This window comes from Marmota marmota, unplaced genomic scaffold (assembly GCF_001458135.2).
Source record: "Marmota marmota marmota unplaced genomic scaffold, marMar, whole genome shotgun sequence".
Classification (NCBI taxonomy): domain Eukaryota; kingdom Metazoa; phylum Chordata; class Mammalia; order Rodentia; family Sciuridae; genus Marmota; species Marmota marmota.
Window position 1 is genome coordinate 37132316 of NW_025999968.1, and position 15884 is coordinate 37148199.

Here is a 15884-nt window from a genome sequence, read left to right on the forward strand (position 1 = left end):
CACATGTTTTCTCTATTCTCTCTATGTAGATCTTACTCTCTGCATGGCCTATGTTATATTCCACTTTCTGTGTGGATCATTTGCACTATTTTGGTAGAAAATAGTGCAAAATCACCTATGTACTATGGATGTATTATATTACTAGTATTATAAGTTACTTTTTAGGAGACCACATGTTGTCTTTTTGATCATGTTTCCAAAGGCCAGAGACTATTATGTCTTATTTTTTTAAAAAAAATCAATCTGGAAACAGAAGAATGCTACTGAGGGTCAATTTTATCCACTTAAAAAATACACACACACACACACACACACACACACACGTCATGAATGAAGTTTTTATCTCATGGTTGGTAAACTCTACTAGGGTGACCAGGATTGAAAGAATCTAGAACCCCCTAGGAAGTTGAATAAGGTGATACTTGAATTTGGATTCAGGAGCCTTGTGTTCTTGTCACCTTCTTGTTTTCTGTACCAAGAATATAACTTCCCTTTCTGGGCTCTACTTCTCTTCCCTGTGCAATCATCAGTTTCACTTGACATGTGCTATTCAAAGTATGGTAAACCCACGCCTACTGAATTAGAATATCTCAGTATGGGACCCAGAGGTCTGCATTTTAACAAACCTCCCAGGTGATTTCTACTAGAGTATGAGAAACTGATCTAGATTATTGGGTCTTAAACTAGATTCCCTGGAGAGTTCCATGGAAGAACTGCATGGCTTCTATAGATCAATGAATTTAAAAAAAAACTCTAAGGATGTATAGTATTCATATATACATATACCTAGGGATAAGTGTCTCACCCTTAATCAGCTACTCTCAGGGTCTGTGTCTCCAAAAACAGCATCCATGAACTAGACAGTCTGGTAAGTCCCTTTGCAGTCTCTAGAATGTGATAATCCTTTGTATTTTCCAGAGCATTTAGTACAGAGCAGAGTTTATGAACTATGAACTGATAGTTTTATAAATGGCTTGAGATACATGTTTGTTTTGCTTGATCAGCGTTTTTACCAAAATAAAGACATTAAAATCGGGGATTTTACATGAAATTCCAGATATGGAGATTTTTCTGAAAAAAAAAAAAGTAAAAGATCTGTAATCCCTGATTTTCATTTGCAATTGGTAGCAATTTTCTGTGGATGGTTAATGATATTTCAGTTAATTTAGGACATAGTCCTTCCAAACTCTTCATAATCCCTAAGGCTAAGGGGGAGTAACTCAATCATAATTCTGGTTATACTATATCTTTTTCATGGAGGAAAAAATAAATTGATTTGCTTTTTGTTTTGCAATTTTGTTCAGGTAAAAAAATATCATAGGTACCCTTGGTCAGCTTCCCTCACTTAATGGGTTAACTGCCTGGTCATGTTTTCAGCATGTGACACAGAGCTTTTCCTATTGTAGGTACTCAATAATGGTCACTTAAGAGCACCAAGCAAGTGAAATTTTTTCTAATTATGTCCTAGTTCTACTGTCCATAATTTGGGGTTTTCACTGTTATAAAGGGGTATTAGTTTTCTAAGACTCCTGTAACAAAAAAAAAAGCTGGGTGGCTTAAAAATGAGAGAAATTTATCCTCTGTTAATTCTGGAGGCCAGAAGTCCAAGATCAAAATGCAGGCAGGGTTGTTCCTCCTGGGGACTCCAAGGAGAAGTTGTTTCATGCTTTATGCTTACTTTTCTGGGCTGTTGGCAATCCTGGCATTTTTCTTATCTTGTAGACATATCCCTCTAAGTTCTGCCATTCACCACAGTGGCATTCTCTCTCTGTTTTGAGTCCTTTACCAAGACTTGTAGAGACACTCAGCATTGGATTAAGGGCCTACCATAAATCCAGAATGATTTTATCTTGAGATCCTTAAATTATGTACATCTGCAAAGGTTCTAATTCCAAATAAGATGATGCTTACAGATACAGACAGAGGTGTTAGAATTTGGATGCAAGCTTTTTTTTTGGGGGGGGTCACTTTAAGTCACAACATAAGGTTCTTGTAGTTTTTAAGTCACTGAAGCAACTTCTGCTACATCTTTCCAACTACTTCTTTCTGTCTTCTGATTAGAGATACTACATAGCCAGCTCTCGACAGATTCGACGGTTGTCAGGAGCGTCCCGTTCCCCTGTCATTTCTCACTTCAGTGAGACTTTATTGGGAGTGTCCACTATTAGAGCATTCGGACATGAACAGAGGTTTATCCAGCAAAACAGAGAGGTAGTGAATGAGAACTTGGTCTGTTTCTACAATAATGTAATTTCAAACAGGTACGTTTCATCAATAAATCTAGCATAGAATTTGTCTATTCTTAGATACTTTGTTCACTGACTTTTAAATGAAAGAATGTTTTCTAGCCAGGTGCAGTGGCGCACTCCTATAATACCAGTGGCTTGGGAGGCTGAAGCCGGAGGATCGAGAGTTCAAAGCCAGCCTCAGCAAAATCAAGGCACTAAGCAACTCACTGAGACCCTGTATCTAAAGAGAAAAAATACAAAATAGGGCTAGGGATGTGTCTCAGTGGAGTGCCCCTGAGTTCAATCCAGAATACCAAAAAAAAAAAAAAAAAGTGTTTTCTAATGCCATTTCATCAAACTAGTATACATTAATTAGTTACATATGTATTTATATACATACACATATATATATGTAAATCCTGAATATTTTCTAGTGTTTAATATGCATTTAAGTTAAATCATATCTACATATATACCATATAAAAGACACATACTTACTACTTTATATGAAAACAAAGTTCTGTTTTTTGAAGAGATTATAGGATGCTATTAGAATGAGTAATATGATTCTTTCTGTTGTACTCAGTGTTTGTAGAATATATTTTGTTTGTGTATACTTTTCTATGGTAGTTTTAATTTCAAGTTATAATCTTATAAGGAGGTAATAATAAAATAATAAATAGTAGTTGGGCATGTTTTAATTTTTAGAGAATAATTTAATCAGTATGAAATGCATCTGATTTTACAGTGTATGTAATTGGAGAAGTAACTTATTTGCCAGTAACTCATCTTAGCTAAAGTTCTTGTCTTTTGCTTTTTAATTCTGATTAAGTTTTAAAGCAAACTTCTGCAAAAGTAATGTGAACTTTTATGCAGAGGAATGAATCCTTTATTTAAGCTAGCATCATTGTCATAATCCTGGGTTTAATTGAGTTCCTAACTGAGTTCCAAGTAAGGACGGGGGTAGGGGGCAGGCAAAGAAAGTAGTCATTGATGTTTTCTTCCCAATTTCCCAGAGTAGAGTTAGTATTAACTGCACCAAAACTTTTGCATCTCAGTTCTCAGGAACATTCCATTTATTACAGGTGGCTGTCCATTAGGCTTGAATTTCTTGGCAATTTAATGCTGTTCTTTACTGCTCTGCTTGCTGTGCTGGCTGGCAATTCCATAGATTCAGCAATAGTTGGTTTGTCTATATCCTATGCCCTAAATGTAAGTAATAATGATTTTGTGGTACATGACATGTTTATAATGCAATTGATTAAACACTCTTCTCCTTTGCCTGTCTGAATTATAGATTGTATTAACTAAGTAATGAGAGGCAAATCTGGATTACCCTGGAGGCTCATTTCTTCCTCTCTTTTGGTAGTAGCCAGGAGCTGGCTCAGCAATTTTCAGTTAGCTCCCAGAAAGAATGGGCTGAGCCCTGGAGGAACAGGAACCTTCCATAATGACCCACAAGTCTCTTGCTCCCCATCCTTATAATTACAGAGGGTTATGGGGTATGGTCTCTCCCCACCATAGCTGGTGTGTTCACTTTGCCCTGCTGAAGCAAGCAGATATGTGCAAGCTCTGGGGGCAGTATACACTCCACTTCTCTTCTGCTTATGAATTTTCCCCTAAGCCCTATTTTATATTATACTTCAAAGCACTGGTAAGAGTGTGTCCATATCTCCTTTGTGAAAGAGTAAATGCCTTAAACTGGTTAACGAATTACACATTAATTACACAGGTAAGTCTAGATGATTTGGATATGTACCTTAGTCTTGTATTCAAAACCCTTGGGGCATTTCAGTATTCTGGACTTAGACTTCTAGAAAGAGAATATAAAATACATATTCAGGGGTTGGGGCAAAATCCCATAATGAAATGTTACTATTTCTTCAGTGAAATGTGTGGATATATATCTCAAGTGGGTTCAAGAAACATTTTAAGGAGCTCCACATCTGTTCAAGACAAATAGGCCATCATATAAGTTGGCACCAAACTGAAGATAAAACAAAAGCCAAAGCTTTTGACTTTCAGAAGTAAACTTGAAGTTACAAGCTGGAGAACCTACATTTGAGGGCACGGTAAAAAACAAAACAAACTAGTGTTTACAAACTTTTATTAATTTATTTATTTTAATTAGGTATATATGACAGCAGAATGCATTCTGATTTATTGTACACAATTGCAGCACAACTTTTCATTTCTCTGGTTGTACATGATGTAGCATCACACCATATGTGCAGTCAGTCATACATGTACTTAGGGTAATAATGTCCATCTCATTCCACCATCTTTCCTGCCCCCATGACCCCGCCCCACTTCTCTCTCCCCTTTGCCTCATCAAAGTTCCTCCATTTTTCCCATGTCTCCCCGCTCCCCGTTATGGATCAGCATCCACTTACCAGAGGGAACATTCGGCCTTTGGTTTTGGGGATATTCTCCAACTCCATTCATTTACCCGCAAATACAATAATTTTATTCTCTATTAATGCTACGTAATATTCTATTGAAAAATATCAGACACTTCACGAATATGTGTGTCATCCTTGTGCAGGGACCATCCTAATTTTCTTTGTATTGTTCCAATTTTAGTGTATACACTGCCATAGTGAGGACTATAAATTTTTTTTCAAATGAGGAAATAAAATAGTTAGGAGAGTCTTCCTTCTGGTGGAAGTTAGAGAAGAATGCCCCAGTGTCATTAATTATCTTTTATTTGCATTTATGATGTAGATTTTATGAGGCATATCATATCCATCTTGCTATTCATTATTCCTTACACCAAGTATGGATTTCTTTACTATGTATTGAATTCTGGTCATTTTATCATCTTCCAAATCATTCCATTATTTATTATATTGTAGGTCTAACATATTTGAAGGAACACAGATGTGTATATATGTATGAATATGTTTTCTTCTAGAGTTGTTAAGTAACAAAAGATAGGAGGCATTTGAAAACTCAGAAAATGAAACCTTATAAAATATAGTATTACTTTTTACATATAAGATGAAAGAATATGAATTAATCTCTTACTTCCTCTCTTATCCTCATCCCCAAGATTACTCAATCTCTGAATTTTTGGGTAAGGAAGGCATGTGAAATTGAAACCAATGCAGTGTCCATTGAAAGAGTGTGTGAATATGAAGATATTGATAAAGAGGTAGGTACTTATCAATAACCCATAAATGTTGTAGGATTAAGACAACGTGATGCACCTTCAGTTGACATCTTGAAAACTAAATTTTAAACAAAGCCTTCAATTTCTAAGTTCACATTCTAATATTCAGCATTTCAATGACATTGAAACAAAAAAATACTGTAAAATGCACCATTATTGTATATATCACTAAAATATAAATAGAAACCTTGCTGATTAAATAGACTCTCCACAAATTGTAAGGTGTTTCAACAAGTTATGAGAATGAAATAGGATAACCTGTTTTCAAAAGACATGATGGTTTGTCCTCTACTGATATAGGGTAAAATACACAATTTACAATTATAACTGTGGGATATTTAACATTGTGAAAAAAAGTCTTTATATAGTCATCTTATAATTATTTAGAGTCCTCACAGTTTTTAGATTAATTTTGTTTGTAGTGATTATACCTTCTGTTTCATTAACTCATCATTAACACCTCAGTGAATGGGAAGGAGAAGGAAAATAAATCTTCCTTTTAATCAACTATAATTTGGGAAGGCAAAAAATTTAACTATTGATAGAGAATAAAATTTAAGTTATCCTTGTATTTTGCTCATCAAGTGACCTCCCTCTCCAAGTTCCATAAATTAATAGGGCAGATAGTGAAGGTGATTTGAGTTTCTTTTTCCTTTTTTGCATATAACTCTCATTTGCTTGGACCCTAAGGAAGAAATACATCTTCTCCACATAACAATCTAACATTTCCAATTATATTTTTTGTTTTATTTCTTCCCAAACCTTTCTCCATTAACCACCTCTCTACCTTTTTTTCCTACCTTTCTAATTTCCTACTCCCTTACTTTACACAACCTATAAATAAGCTAAAGTATTCTCCACATCCTCCACCTCCTTCCTAAACTTTGAATTGTCCTCTGCATTCTCTCCTAGCTCTTGCCTTTCCTTCTCATGGACAATTATTCTATATTCATAATCTTTAGGAACTAAATTTCAGTTTGCTTAGTCCATTTACCATCTGATGACTTACATAAAAAATATCGTTTTCTTTATTTTATGAAAATTTTCAATAAATATATATTTCTTTCATATTGGAAAAATACAATATAATGCATGTGTAGGTATACACATATTTTAAAAACAAAAACATTTTCATGTAATTTGATGCAAATTGTGACAAATACCCCTGCAAAAACTCTTGATGAAGAAGTAGTATATCTGTTTAGATAACCTTGTTCACCCCCTCCAGAGCCCCCTTTCTCTGCTCCCTTTGTAGAAGAATTCTCTGGAACATTTTCTGGTACTTGCTGTCTCTAGTTCCTTTCTTCTTTAAACAGGCCTCTGATTCCACCACTTCATGGAACCTGTCTTACCTAGATCACAAATGTTCCATATTCAGTTCTCATGTTACCTGAGGTATAACTTGACATTGGCCATCTGTCTCTCTGCCGCGATGGGCAAAAGGTGCGACTTATGCAGTTGAGGAGGAGAAATAAAAAATGTCCATGCGCTTCTGCCCTTTTCAATGATTTTTTCAAATCAGTCAATACATTTCACTCTATAGGTTCTTAATCAAGAAAATGACAATCCTTAATGCTAGGCACTACAATAGACATAATCAATTCACAGCAAACAATTCTAGATTAATTCTAAGCACTGCAAACACACTTAATCATGACAGGCTCATGACAGAGCATGCTAAGCTCAATTGTCAGATCAAAAGTCTCAAGCCTTAGGTTCTGAGTCCAGCAGATGCACACTCACTCAGACCATGGCGATCAGGTCAGGAACCAAGGCAGGCTTCTGGGGTGGAGCTGATGGCTGGCTGAGGAGGTGGTCAGGGAGAAATCCTTTTCTCACCAAAATCAGGAGGCTGCTGTAGAGTTTGAGAGCGGTGAGAATGACACAGAGGATCAAGCAGATGAGAAGAGTTGGGCTGTCAGTCCAGTTCCTCATCAGGCTCCCAGGATTGTGTGCATCCTTGTCTGCTGGCTGAATAGTCTGTTCATTTGCTCCATCATTTATACTAAATTTTGGAGCTTCTGATTGTCTTTTCAATCCCTATCAGCTGCTACTGGATTTCTCAGTGACATCATTCGTCCTGAGGTTAAAGCATCTGGTCTGGTGGTCTCCTCCCTGATTTTCTTGCTTCTCACTTTTATCAGGGCAAGGACAACATGCCAGAGTCTTCACTCTGAGTTTGTCAGGGTGGGGAGAAGTGACTTGTTTGTGCCTGAGGGCCATACTGAAGGGCTCCATAGATGTGCCTGGTGAGACTGCAGGTTTCAAACTGGAGTTTTAAAATGGAGTTGCTTAGACTAAGGTCTAAGGCCATCCTTACATCCTCCCATGAAATACTTCATCCAGCCACCCAGGTACACGCAGTCCTGTGTGTTCTACCTCCTGAAGTCTCTCCAGTATTCCAGGCAGGCTTCCATCTCAGGTCCTTGGCACACACAGTTTTCTTTGCCCTGAATCCTCTTCTGCTGACTTTCCTGTGACTTGTTCCCTCTCTGTGTGAATGTAGCCTTTGCTAATGACCCTGCTCACAATCATGCCCTCTTCCTACCACTTCTACCAAGTGCTTATCCTCCAAAACTTTGTTCATCCAATGCTCCTCCTGTGTTATGTAGTTCTGTCTCCCTCCCTGTTAGCACATATCCTTCAAAAGTGGAAGATCACTTTATCTGTTTTCCTCTTTGCTGAATCTCCAGTAAGTACAATTGGCATTATAAACACTTAGTATTTAGGGAATGAATGAAAGACAAATTGTCCTCCTCTCACCTAAAATTTCAAGTTACCCTAAACCTCTTGATAGGATTTTAGGAAGTTTGTCTTGATAACTTGATAGGTGATGGGAAGCTTTGCTCTCTCTAAAAATTTATTTCTAAAATTTTCTTATAACCTGATGAGAAGTTTTATATTCGTAAGTATTGAAAACTATTTTCAGAAAATCGTATATATAAATGTCTTTTATCATTTTTCCTCACTTTTGGTTGCATGCAGAAGAATTATTTTGGGGGAAGAGAAGGTATTATTTTATTGTAAGTATAACTTAAAGAATATTTCTTTGTTTTAAGGCACCTTGGATTATGTCTAGAAGGCCTCCAGTACAATGGCCCAATAAAGGGGTAGTGGAGTTTATTAATTATCAAGCTCGATATCGAGATGATCTTGGTTTGGCATTACAAGACATCACTTTCCAGACTAATGGGGAAGAGAAGGTATCATATCTAATGCACTTTGTTAAGTATAATATAATATTTATTATAAGATGGTCTTTTAAAGATATTTCATAAATATAAGAGGAATAAAGACATGTGGTTGATAGTAGAAAACAAGTTTTCCCTCTTTTAAGAAAAAATACATTTTAAAATTGTACACTATTATGAAACACAATTTTAGTACATTTTATTTTACTTCCTCTATAAAGCAAATGTCAAAAATAAGTAAATATTCACCTAAAATATGGTAAATCCTTATAATGGGATAATTGGTTCATGATATGATGTTTTCTGATGATTGAGATGAAATTTGGTTTAAAAATGGTTTGAAAAACATTTGGTAGTGTAATGTCAGTTTTGTCTTTTAAAAAGTAAAGAGACACATTAGCAAAAATATAAGAATAGTCATCAAACATAGCTGTTACTTCTGGGTGATATAATTTCTGATGATCTTATACTTTCTTCTGTAATTTTCCTTCATTTTTTTACAATTATATATGAAACATTATTTTCATTAAAAAAAAGATGCGTTACACATAAATGGAAGTGACATAAAAAATAACAATAATGTCCTACTTGGGCTTTATCAGAGATTCATCTTTTGTAACCTTAAACATCTTGTTCCAACACTCTGAACCAGGTCTGCCGCCATGGTAGTTAAAGACTAAAATATTATTGAAACAAGTAAAATCATTCTAGCATGTGGGTTACCCCAGTTAATGCAAGAGATTCTGGTTTGGTTTTGTTTTCTGATGTATTTTGTCAGATTTAAGATCTCTCATTAGGGCAAAACAATTCTTTTCCTAATGTTCTTCTATTAACACCAATATACAAATCAGCAACCAGAAAATATTGTACTAATTTTTATGACTATTGGAATATGTTCAGTCACTGGGGTGCTTATTATTTTGGTCAGAAGTCCAAGACCCTTAACATTACCTGTGGTTCCCTTGATAATTTAATGTGATGTTGTTTTAATACACCTGGGATAATTACAGATATCCCTTCGGATTTTCCAACCAGTTTCCAGTCCCTTTTGTTAATTAGTTTTTTGTTTGTTGTGGGGAGGAAGGGTAGAGAAAATTCTCATTCTGAAAGTTCCAGTTAAACTACCTCGTCCTCAGTGATGCCCATATACTGGATGTTCAAGAATGATTCGGGGATGACCTACTGTCACTGGGGTGACTGGGATTCTCTAGTTAAGTGGCAACTAGTTCACTCAAAGCTAGAGGGAAAACTTAGTATCCAGAGTGTTTTCAGTGGGTAAAGAGGGTCTGCACACAACGGATCTTGGGAAGACACATTATTATCTTCCACACCAGTCAAAGTTAGTCTAGTTGGCAGAATTAGATCCCACTGACCCAAATGTGACAAATAACACATTTGGGTCAGTGGGATCTAATTGTGACAAATAACACATTTGGGTAGAGCAAAGGCTCTGTTCCTTTACAAAATGTACCATGTGAACTGTTTATGATCATTTCATTACAGATCGGAATTGTGGGAAGGACTGGGGCAGGTAAATCAACACTATCAAATAGCTTATTTAGAATTGTGGAGAGATCAGGAGGCAAAATTATTATTGATGGAATAGACATATCAACAATTGGGCTTCATGACCTTCGTGGTAGACTCAATATAATTCCACAGGTAAGACCTGTTTTGAAAGCAGTATCTCTTATCTCATTTCAGGTGAGCTATCTTGCTTCACTCCCTCCCTCATTCTCTCCTCCCTCTCTCCCTCCTTCCCTCCCTCCCTCTCTTGCTTCCTCCTCCTCCTCTTTCTTCTTCTTATTCTTTTTCCTCTCTCTTTTTCTCTCCTTACTTCCAACCATTTTGCTCATGTTCCTTCCTATACATACGATAAGGCTTAGCTTATAAATTAGGTACTATGAGGGATTAATAATAATAACTATTGACCAAACAGTTATAGCCATATTCTCTTAAAAAAATAGTAAGTTTTGAGAATGCACCCCACACTCTCTCTCTCTTTAAATTTGGTTAAATTTTTCTTTATAAACTTTATGAGTTTTTTATGACTTTTTTTCCTTTTTTCAGTATAAGGTACAACAGGAAAACTAATACAAATTTCTTTTTCTTTTGTGAGAGTTTCACACAAGATTCATTCTTACTGTAGGTCTTAGGAACCTCAGCAAACAATTATTTTTTTCCTTATTGAGCACCATAAATTCTTAAATTTTTTTTCTTCTCATTTTTTTTTTTTTTGGTCCTGGAGGTTGAACCAGGGCCTCTCATGAGCTAGACAAGCACTAACTATACCACTGAGATATATGCCCAGCCCTCTTTTTGTTTTGTTTTGAAAGAAGGTCTTAATAAGTTGCCCCAGTTGATCTCTCAAGTAGCTGAGATTACAGGCATGTACCCCTGTGCCCTTTTACATTTTTGCTTTAAGGAAACATTAGAGTGTTTCTCTTTGGCATATCAAGTTGCCAGCATTACTTGGCACTTTGAAACTATTAATAAGTAAAATAAATATTTTTTGAACACAAGCAGTGCAATACTGAGATAGCTGATATGATAACCAGGATGACTTCTAAGGGACTAACTGGTATGTAGGTTATACAGTGTGGATACACTGACCAAAGAGATGATTCACATTCTGTATAGGACAAAGTGGGATGGTGGGAGATATGATCTTACTACTCAGAATGGCATGCAATTTAAAACTTTTGAATTGTATATTTCTGGACTTTTCTATTTAATATTTTTTAAATCATGGTTGGCCATGGGTAACTAAAACCATGGGGAATAGAACAGCAGATTTGGGCGGGGGGGGGGATACTGTGTAGTTTGTTTATTTATGTAAAATGGATTTTATAAATGTAATAGGTTTGATCATTTTGCTTTTTCCCTGTTATTTTTCTGATATGTTTTTAAAAAAATGTGTTGACTCATATGACCATAAGATCACAGAAGGCTACTTTATTTTTTAGGATCCTGTTTTATTTTCTGGAACTCTTCAAATGAACCTGGACCCCTTAGACAATTATTCTGATAGTGAGCTGTGGGAGGTGCTGGAATTGTGTCACTTAAAAGAATTTGTGCAGTCCCTTCCCAAGAAGCTGCTGCATGAGATCTCAGAAGGTGGTGAAAACCTCAGGTAAGTTGCAAGAACAGAGCTTTCCAAGGGTTTTAGAACTGGCATTGTTTAAAGTATACCCTTGCTGGTTCCCTTCGGGGAAGAGGGACAGGTAATAAAGGGGCAGCGTCAGTAAATGTTGGTATTATTTTCATCTCTGTGTGTTGTCTTAAGACAGCCCCTTTCAAGTGATCAGAGACCCAGGGAAAATGAGCTACCTCCTTTCAAGGTTGCACAGCAGGACTTCCACTTCTTTGATTAATTTCCCTGCTGATCCTGTTTCTGCACGATGACCTCTTGCTGTTTCCTGAGTTTGCCAGGCCAGACCTGCTTGCCTCAAGGGTTTTGCATATGCTATTCCCTTTGCCTGTAATAAGTTTGCACCAGAAATCTGGGGGTTAACTTTTGGCCTTGACTTGAAAGGCAACTCCTTTGGTGAGGGTTTTCTTAGCCTTCCATGTCCACTCCACGCCAACATTTTATAACCCCTCTTCATGCATGTTTGAATTCTTCTTAGCACTTTTTATATACATATTTTTATGAAAATTCTATAATACACTTCTACGATACTGGTACCCTTACTATTATTATGCACTTACTCAATTATCTCTTTTGTTATTATTTTCTGTGTCCTCCAGGAGAATCCAAACTCTACACAGCTTTTTGTCTGTCCTTCATTGCTCCATTTCTAGAAACTAGACAAGTGTTTGGTTTATAGAAGACAATATTTTTTGAATGAATAATGAATGAGAAAAAAAAAGAATAACAATATCAGGGTTTGGGAACAGGAGTCATTACCATAAAGTCCAGTGCTGAAATGATTTTACATTTTTTGTGTTTACATTTACAGTGTTGGACAGCGGCAGCTCGTCTGTCTGGCTCGTGCTTTGCTTCGGAAAACAAAAATTCTCATCTTGGATGAGGCAACAGCCTCTATTGATTTTGAGACTGATAACTTGGTGCAGAACACAATCAGGAAGGAGTTTTCTGATTGCACCATCCTGACCATTGCTCATAGACTACATTCTATCTTTGATTCAGACAGGTATGCTTTGTTTTAAAAAAATAAACAATATCTATAGGAAGCATGTTAATTGTTTGCCTCTAATAAGAAAGTTTACCTGTGTTAGAAATACTATATTTCCCCATATGAAATAGAAGATCTTTTCAAAATTAGAGGAAAACTCTAGTGCTAGAAGAATATTAGAAAACTTGATTTATTTCCCAAGTTAATTAGTATCTATATTTTTTTGGAATGAAATAGCTCATATGGTAATTTGTTTTTTAAAAATTTTTTATTGTATTTATTCTAATTCATAAGATAATTTAAAAATCTTACCTTTCTAAGATCAGAAAACCTGATTGCAGGTTATTTAACTGGTTTTCTTCTTATTTCAGAGTGCTTGTTCTAGACTCTGGAAGGATTATAGAATTTGGGGCACCACAGAATCTGATACACCAGAAAGGACTCTTCTTTCGAATGACAACAGAAGCTGGAATGACACAGGACTTGGGGACAAAAGATCAATTACTTTAGCTGCGTATTGATGATACTGAATAGAACAATTGTTCAGCATTAGTACTGAAAAAATAAGGATGGGGAGGAATGCTCAAAGGCAAGATCCTGACTGTGAGTTGGCACATACACTAACAGACACCCCAATTTCTCACCATCAGGCACTGCATTCAGGCTTCTCACTTTGTTCATGCCTGCTTTCTCTGCATTCCCCCATGAGCTAAGTATCTCAGGAGTAACTTCCTTAGTGCAGGACCACTCATCTTCATTTGCCTTCCAGTCTGATCTGAGGGCCCCTCATCTGTGCCCTTACTTACCTCTTGTGCATATCTTTATCATGGTAGTGATGGGCTCTACTCTACTTCTTGTCTGTCACCTTTTAAAAAAAGCTACTTGAGGCAGGTGCTCAGTTTTAATCTTCTTTATATGATAGGTCCTAGCATAGACCCTTTCATATTACTCAAGCCCAGCAAATGTTTTTATAGAATAATGAACTTGGTGTTAGAGTATGTATATGTGTGTGTTGAATTATTGCATAGTTTATGAAATGATGGAGGAATCAAAGAAAAGTTGAGCTGCTTTTAGGTTTAAAGAAAGGGCAATATTTTTGATAATTATATCTTAACTGAATTTTATGGTCTGATTTATTTGAAAACGTTTGTAGAATTTTTACTATTTGCCTAAAAAATATCTATTTTCTATGGAATATCTGGATCAACCTCAGAAAGATATTTATCAGCTGGTATACATTTGTGGTAATATTGTTGACTTATAGTACAAATCATATTTTGAAGGAATTTTTAATTCAGATTTTTGGAATAAAATCAACATTGTGTCTGAATTGCCTTTCAGATTTGAAGTGATCAAACTTCAGTGGCATTTTCAACATGATTTTAAACAATTATTTAACATGTTTGCTAAGGCCATCAACCATTTCTTTGTCTTCCCCTTTTTCCTTTCTATGCAACCCCATATGTGTATGTATGTGTGTGTGTGTGTGTGTGTGTGTGTGTGTGTATAAATAATATATATTTGCTTCATTTCCTAAGGGTATTTATGAAAAAAATTGCCTTAATCTATAAAACTAAATATTAACTAAATCTCCTTCTAATAGAATGTAAGATATTTGAAATATTGTCCTGGCTTTACAATCCTTGATGTAATTTATAAACGCTGAATAAATATTTATTTAGAATCCATTAAGGGATATAGGCATTTCAGAAATACCATTAAAACTTGTTTTAGCTTTTGTCTTAGTTCATTATGTATTGCTTTAACAGAATATCACACACTGGGTAAATTACAAAGAACAGAAATTTATTTAGGTTATAGTTCTGGAGTTTGGAAACTCCAATATTGAGGGTTCATTTCTGGCAAGGGCCCTCTTGCTCTGCCATTTCATTGTGGAAGACTTTAAAAGAGAAGAGATAGAGACAGAAAAGGGAAGTAGGCTGAAATCATCTTTTTATTAGGACTCACTCCTGTGATAATGGTACTGATCCATTCATGAGGGCAGAACCCTCATGAGTGAATCACCCTTAAAAGTCTCAACCTCTCAACAGTGTTGATTGGGATTTTTTCCATCCTATGAACTTTGGGGGACAAATTCATACCATAGTGCCTCTCTTTTTTAAAATATATTTTATTGTAGATGGACAACCTTTATTTATCTATTTTTTTTATTAGGTGCTGAGGATCAAACACAGTACCTCACACATGCCAGGCAGACGCTCTACCACTGAGCCACAACCCTAGCCCCATAGTGCCTCTCTTTTCCTATAGTTTTAATAAATCAGAGAAGCTGCACAATTTAAAAATCTAAGGTGACATCAACAGTAGCCTGCATAAATGGCGGAACTTTGTGTAGTCATGGGATGAATGTATGACAGCCGCAGATACGATGCATCTCACAAACATAATGCTGAATCAATGAGGCTAGGTACAAAGCAATACCATTGTATGGTTCTATGATTCTATTTATGTTAAAGTTAAAATCAAAACCAAAAAAATTAATCTATAGTATTGAAATTTGGGATATTGGTTATCCTTGGTGTGTGTTTGTGTGAGGGGGTAGTGATGGAGTCTGTAAAGTAAGCTCCTGGGATAATAGCTGTATTCTGTTTTTTAATCTGAGTATTGGTTCAGTATTATTATATATTGTTACATATGATATTTAAGAGTTAAACAAAACTAAAATTATTAAAAATGACTAATAGTCAAAATTATTCAAAGATGAGTTCATTGTGTTTTGAGAAATTATTATTTTATTCTCATTTCCACATTATAATCCAGTTGTCCACATTAAGCTTGCTAATCAATGAAGTATACCTGAAACAAAGTACAGGGTACTCAAAATGATTAGATTACAAAGAAGTCATACATTTGTATTTAAGAAAAAAGTTTACTCCATGATTATCTAATTTGTTCAAGGATTGTAACTTCAAAATAGATTAAGAATATAATCTCAATATGTAAAATATCTACCTTATCAGATAGAAAGAAAATCCTAAACAGCATGAACTACTTTGAAGAGGAATATTTATTACTGATAGTCCTCAATGCCAGACATTTGAAGATATTTGAAGTATTTGCTACTTTCAGTCCTTACTGAACAGCATATTATCTACCAATTTCACCAAAAATGACACTAAGTTTCCAAGAGAAT

General features: G+C 35.6%; 1 protein-coding gene and 1 non-coding gene across 2 annotated transcripts in view; one reads left to right on the top strand and one right to left on the bottom strand.

Moving 5' to 3' along the window:
* LOC107136100 (multidrug resistance-associated protein 1-like) overlaps positions 1–14470 on the top strand; it is a 93454-nt gene extending 78984 nt beyond the window's left edge. The window contains exons 21-28 of the mRNA XM_048803516.1: positions 2062–2261; positions 3314–3440; positions 5281–5382; positions 8460–8603; positions 10095–10253; positions 11558–11724; positions 12554–12748; positions 13102–14470. Of these exons, the coding sequence (XP_048659473.1) occupies positions 2062–2261; positions 3314–3440; positions 5281–5382; positions 8460–8603; positions 10095–10253; positions 11558–11724; positions 12554–12748; positions 13102–13240 (1233 nt within the window). The 3' untranslated portion in view covers positions 13241–14470. The remainder of the gene's footprint in view (positions 1–2061; positions 2262–3313; positions 3441–5280; positions 5383–8459; positions 8604–10094; positions 10254–11557; positions 11725–12553; positions 12749–13101) is intronic.
* Positions 4729–4831, bottom strand: LOC125617027. The gene has a single exon (XR_007347884.1). It is a non-coding gene; the product is annotated as a U6 spliceosomal RNA (small nuclear RNA).
* Positions 14471–15884: the final 1414 nt, after the last annotated feature.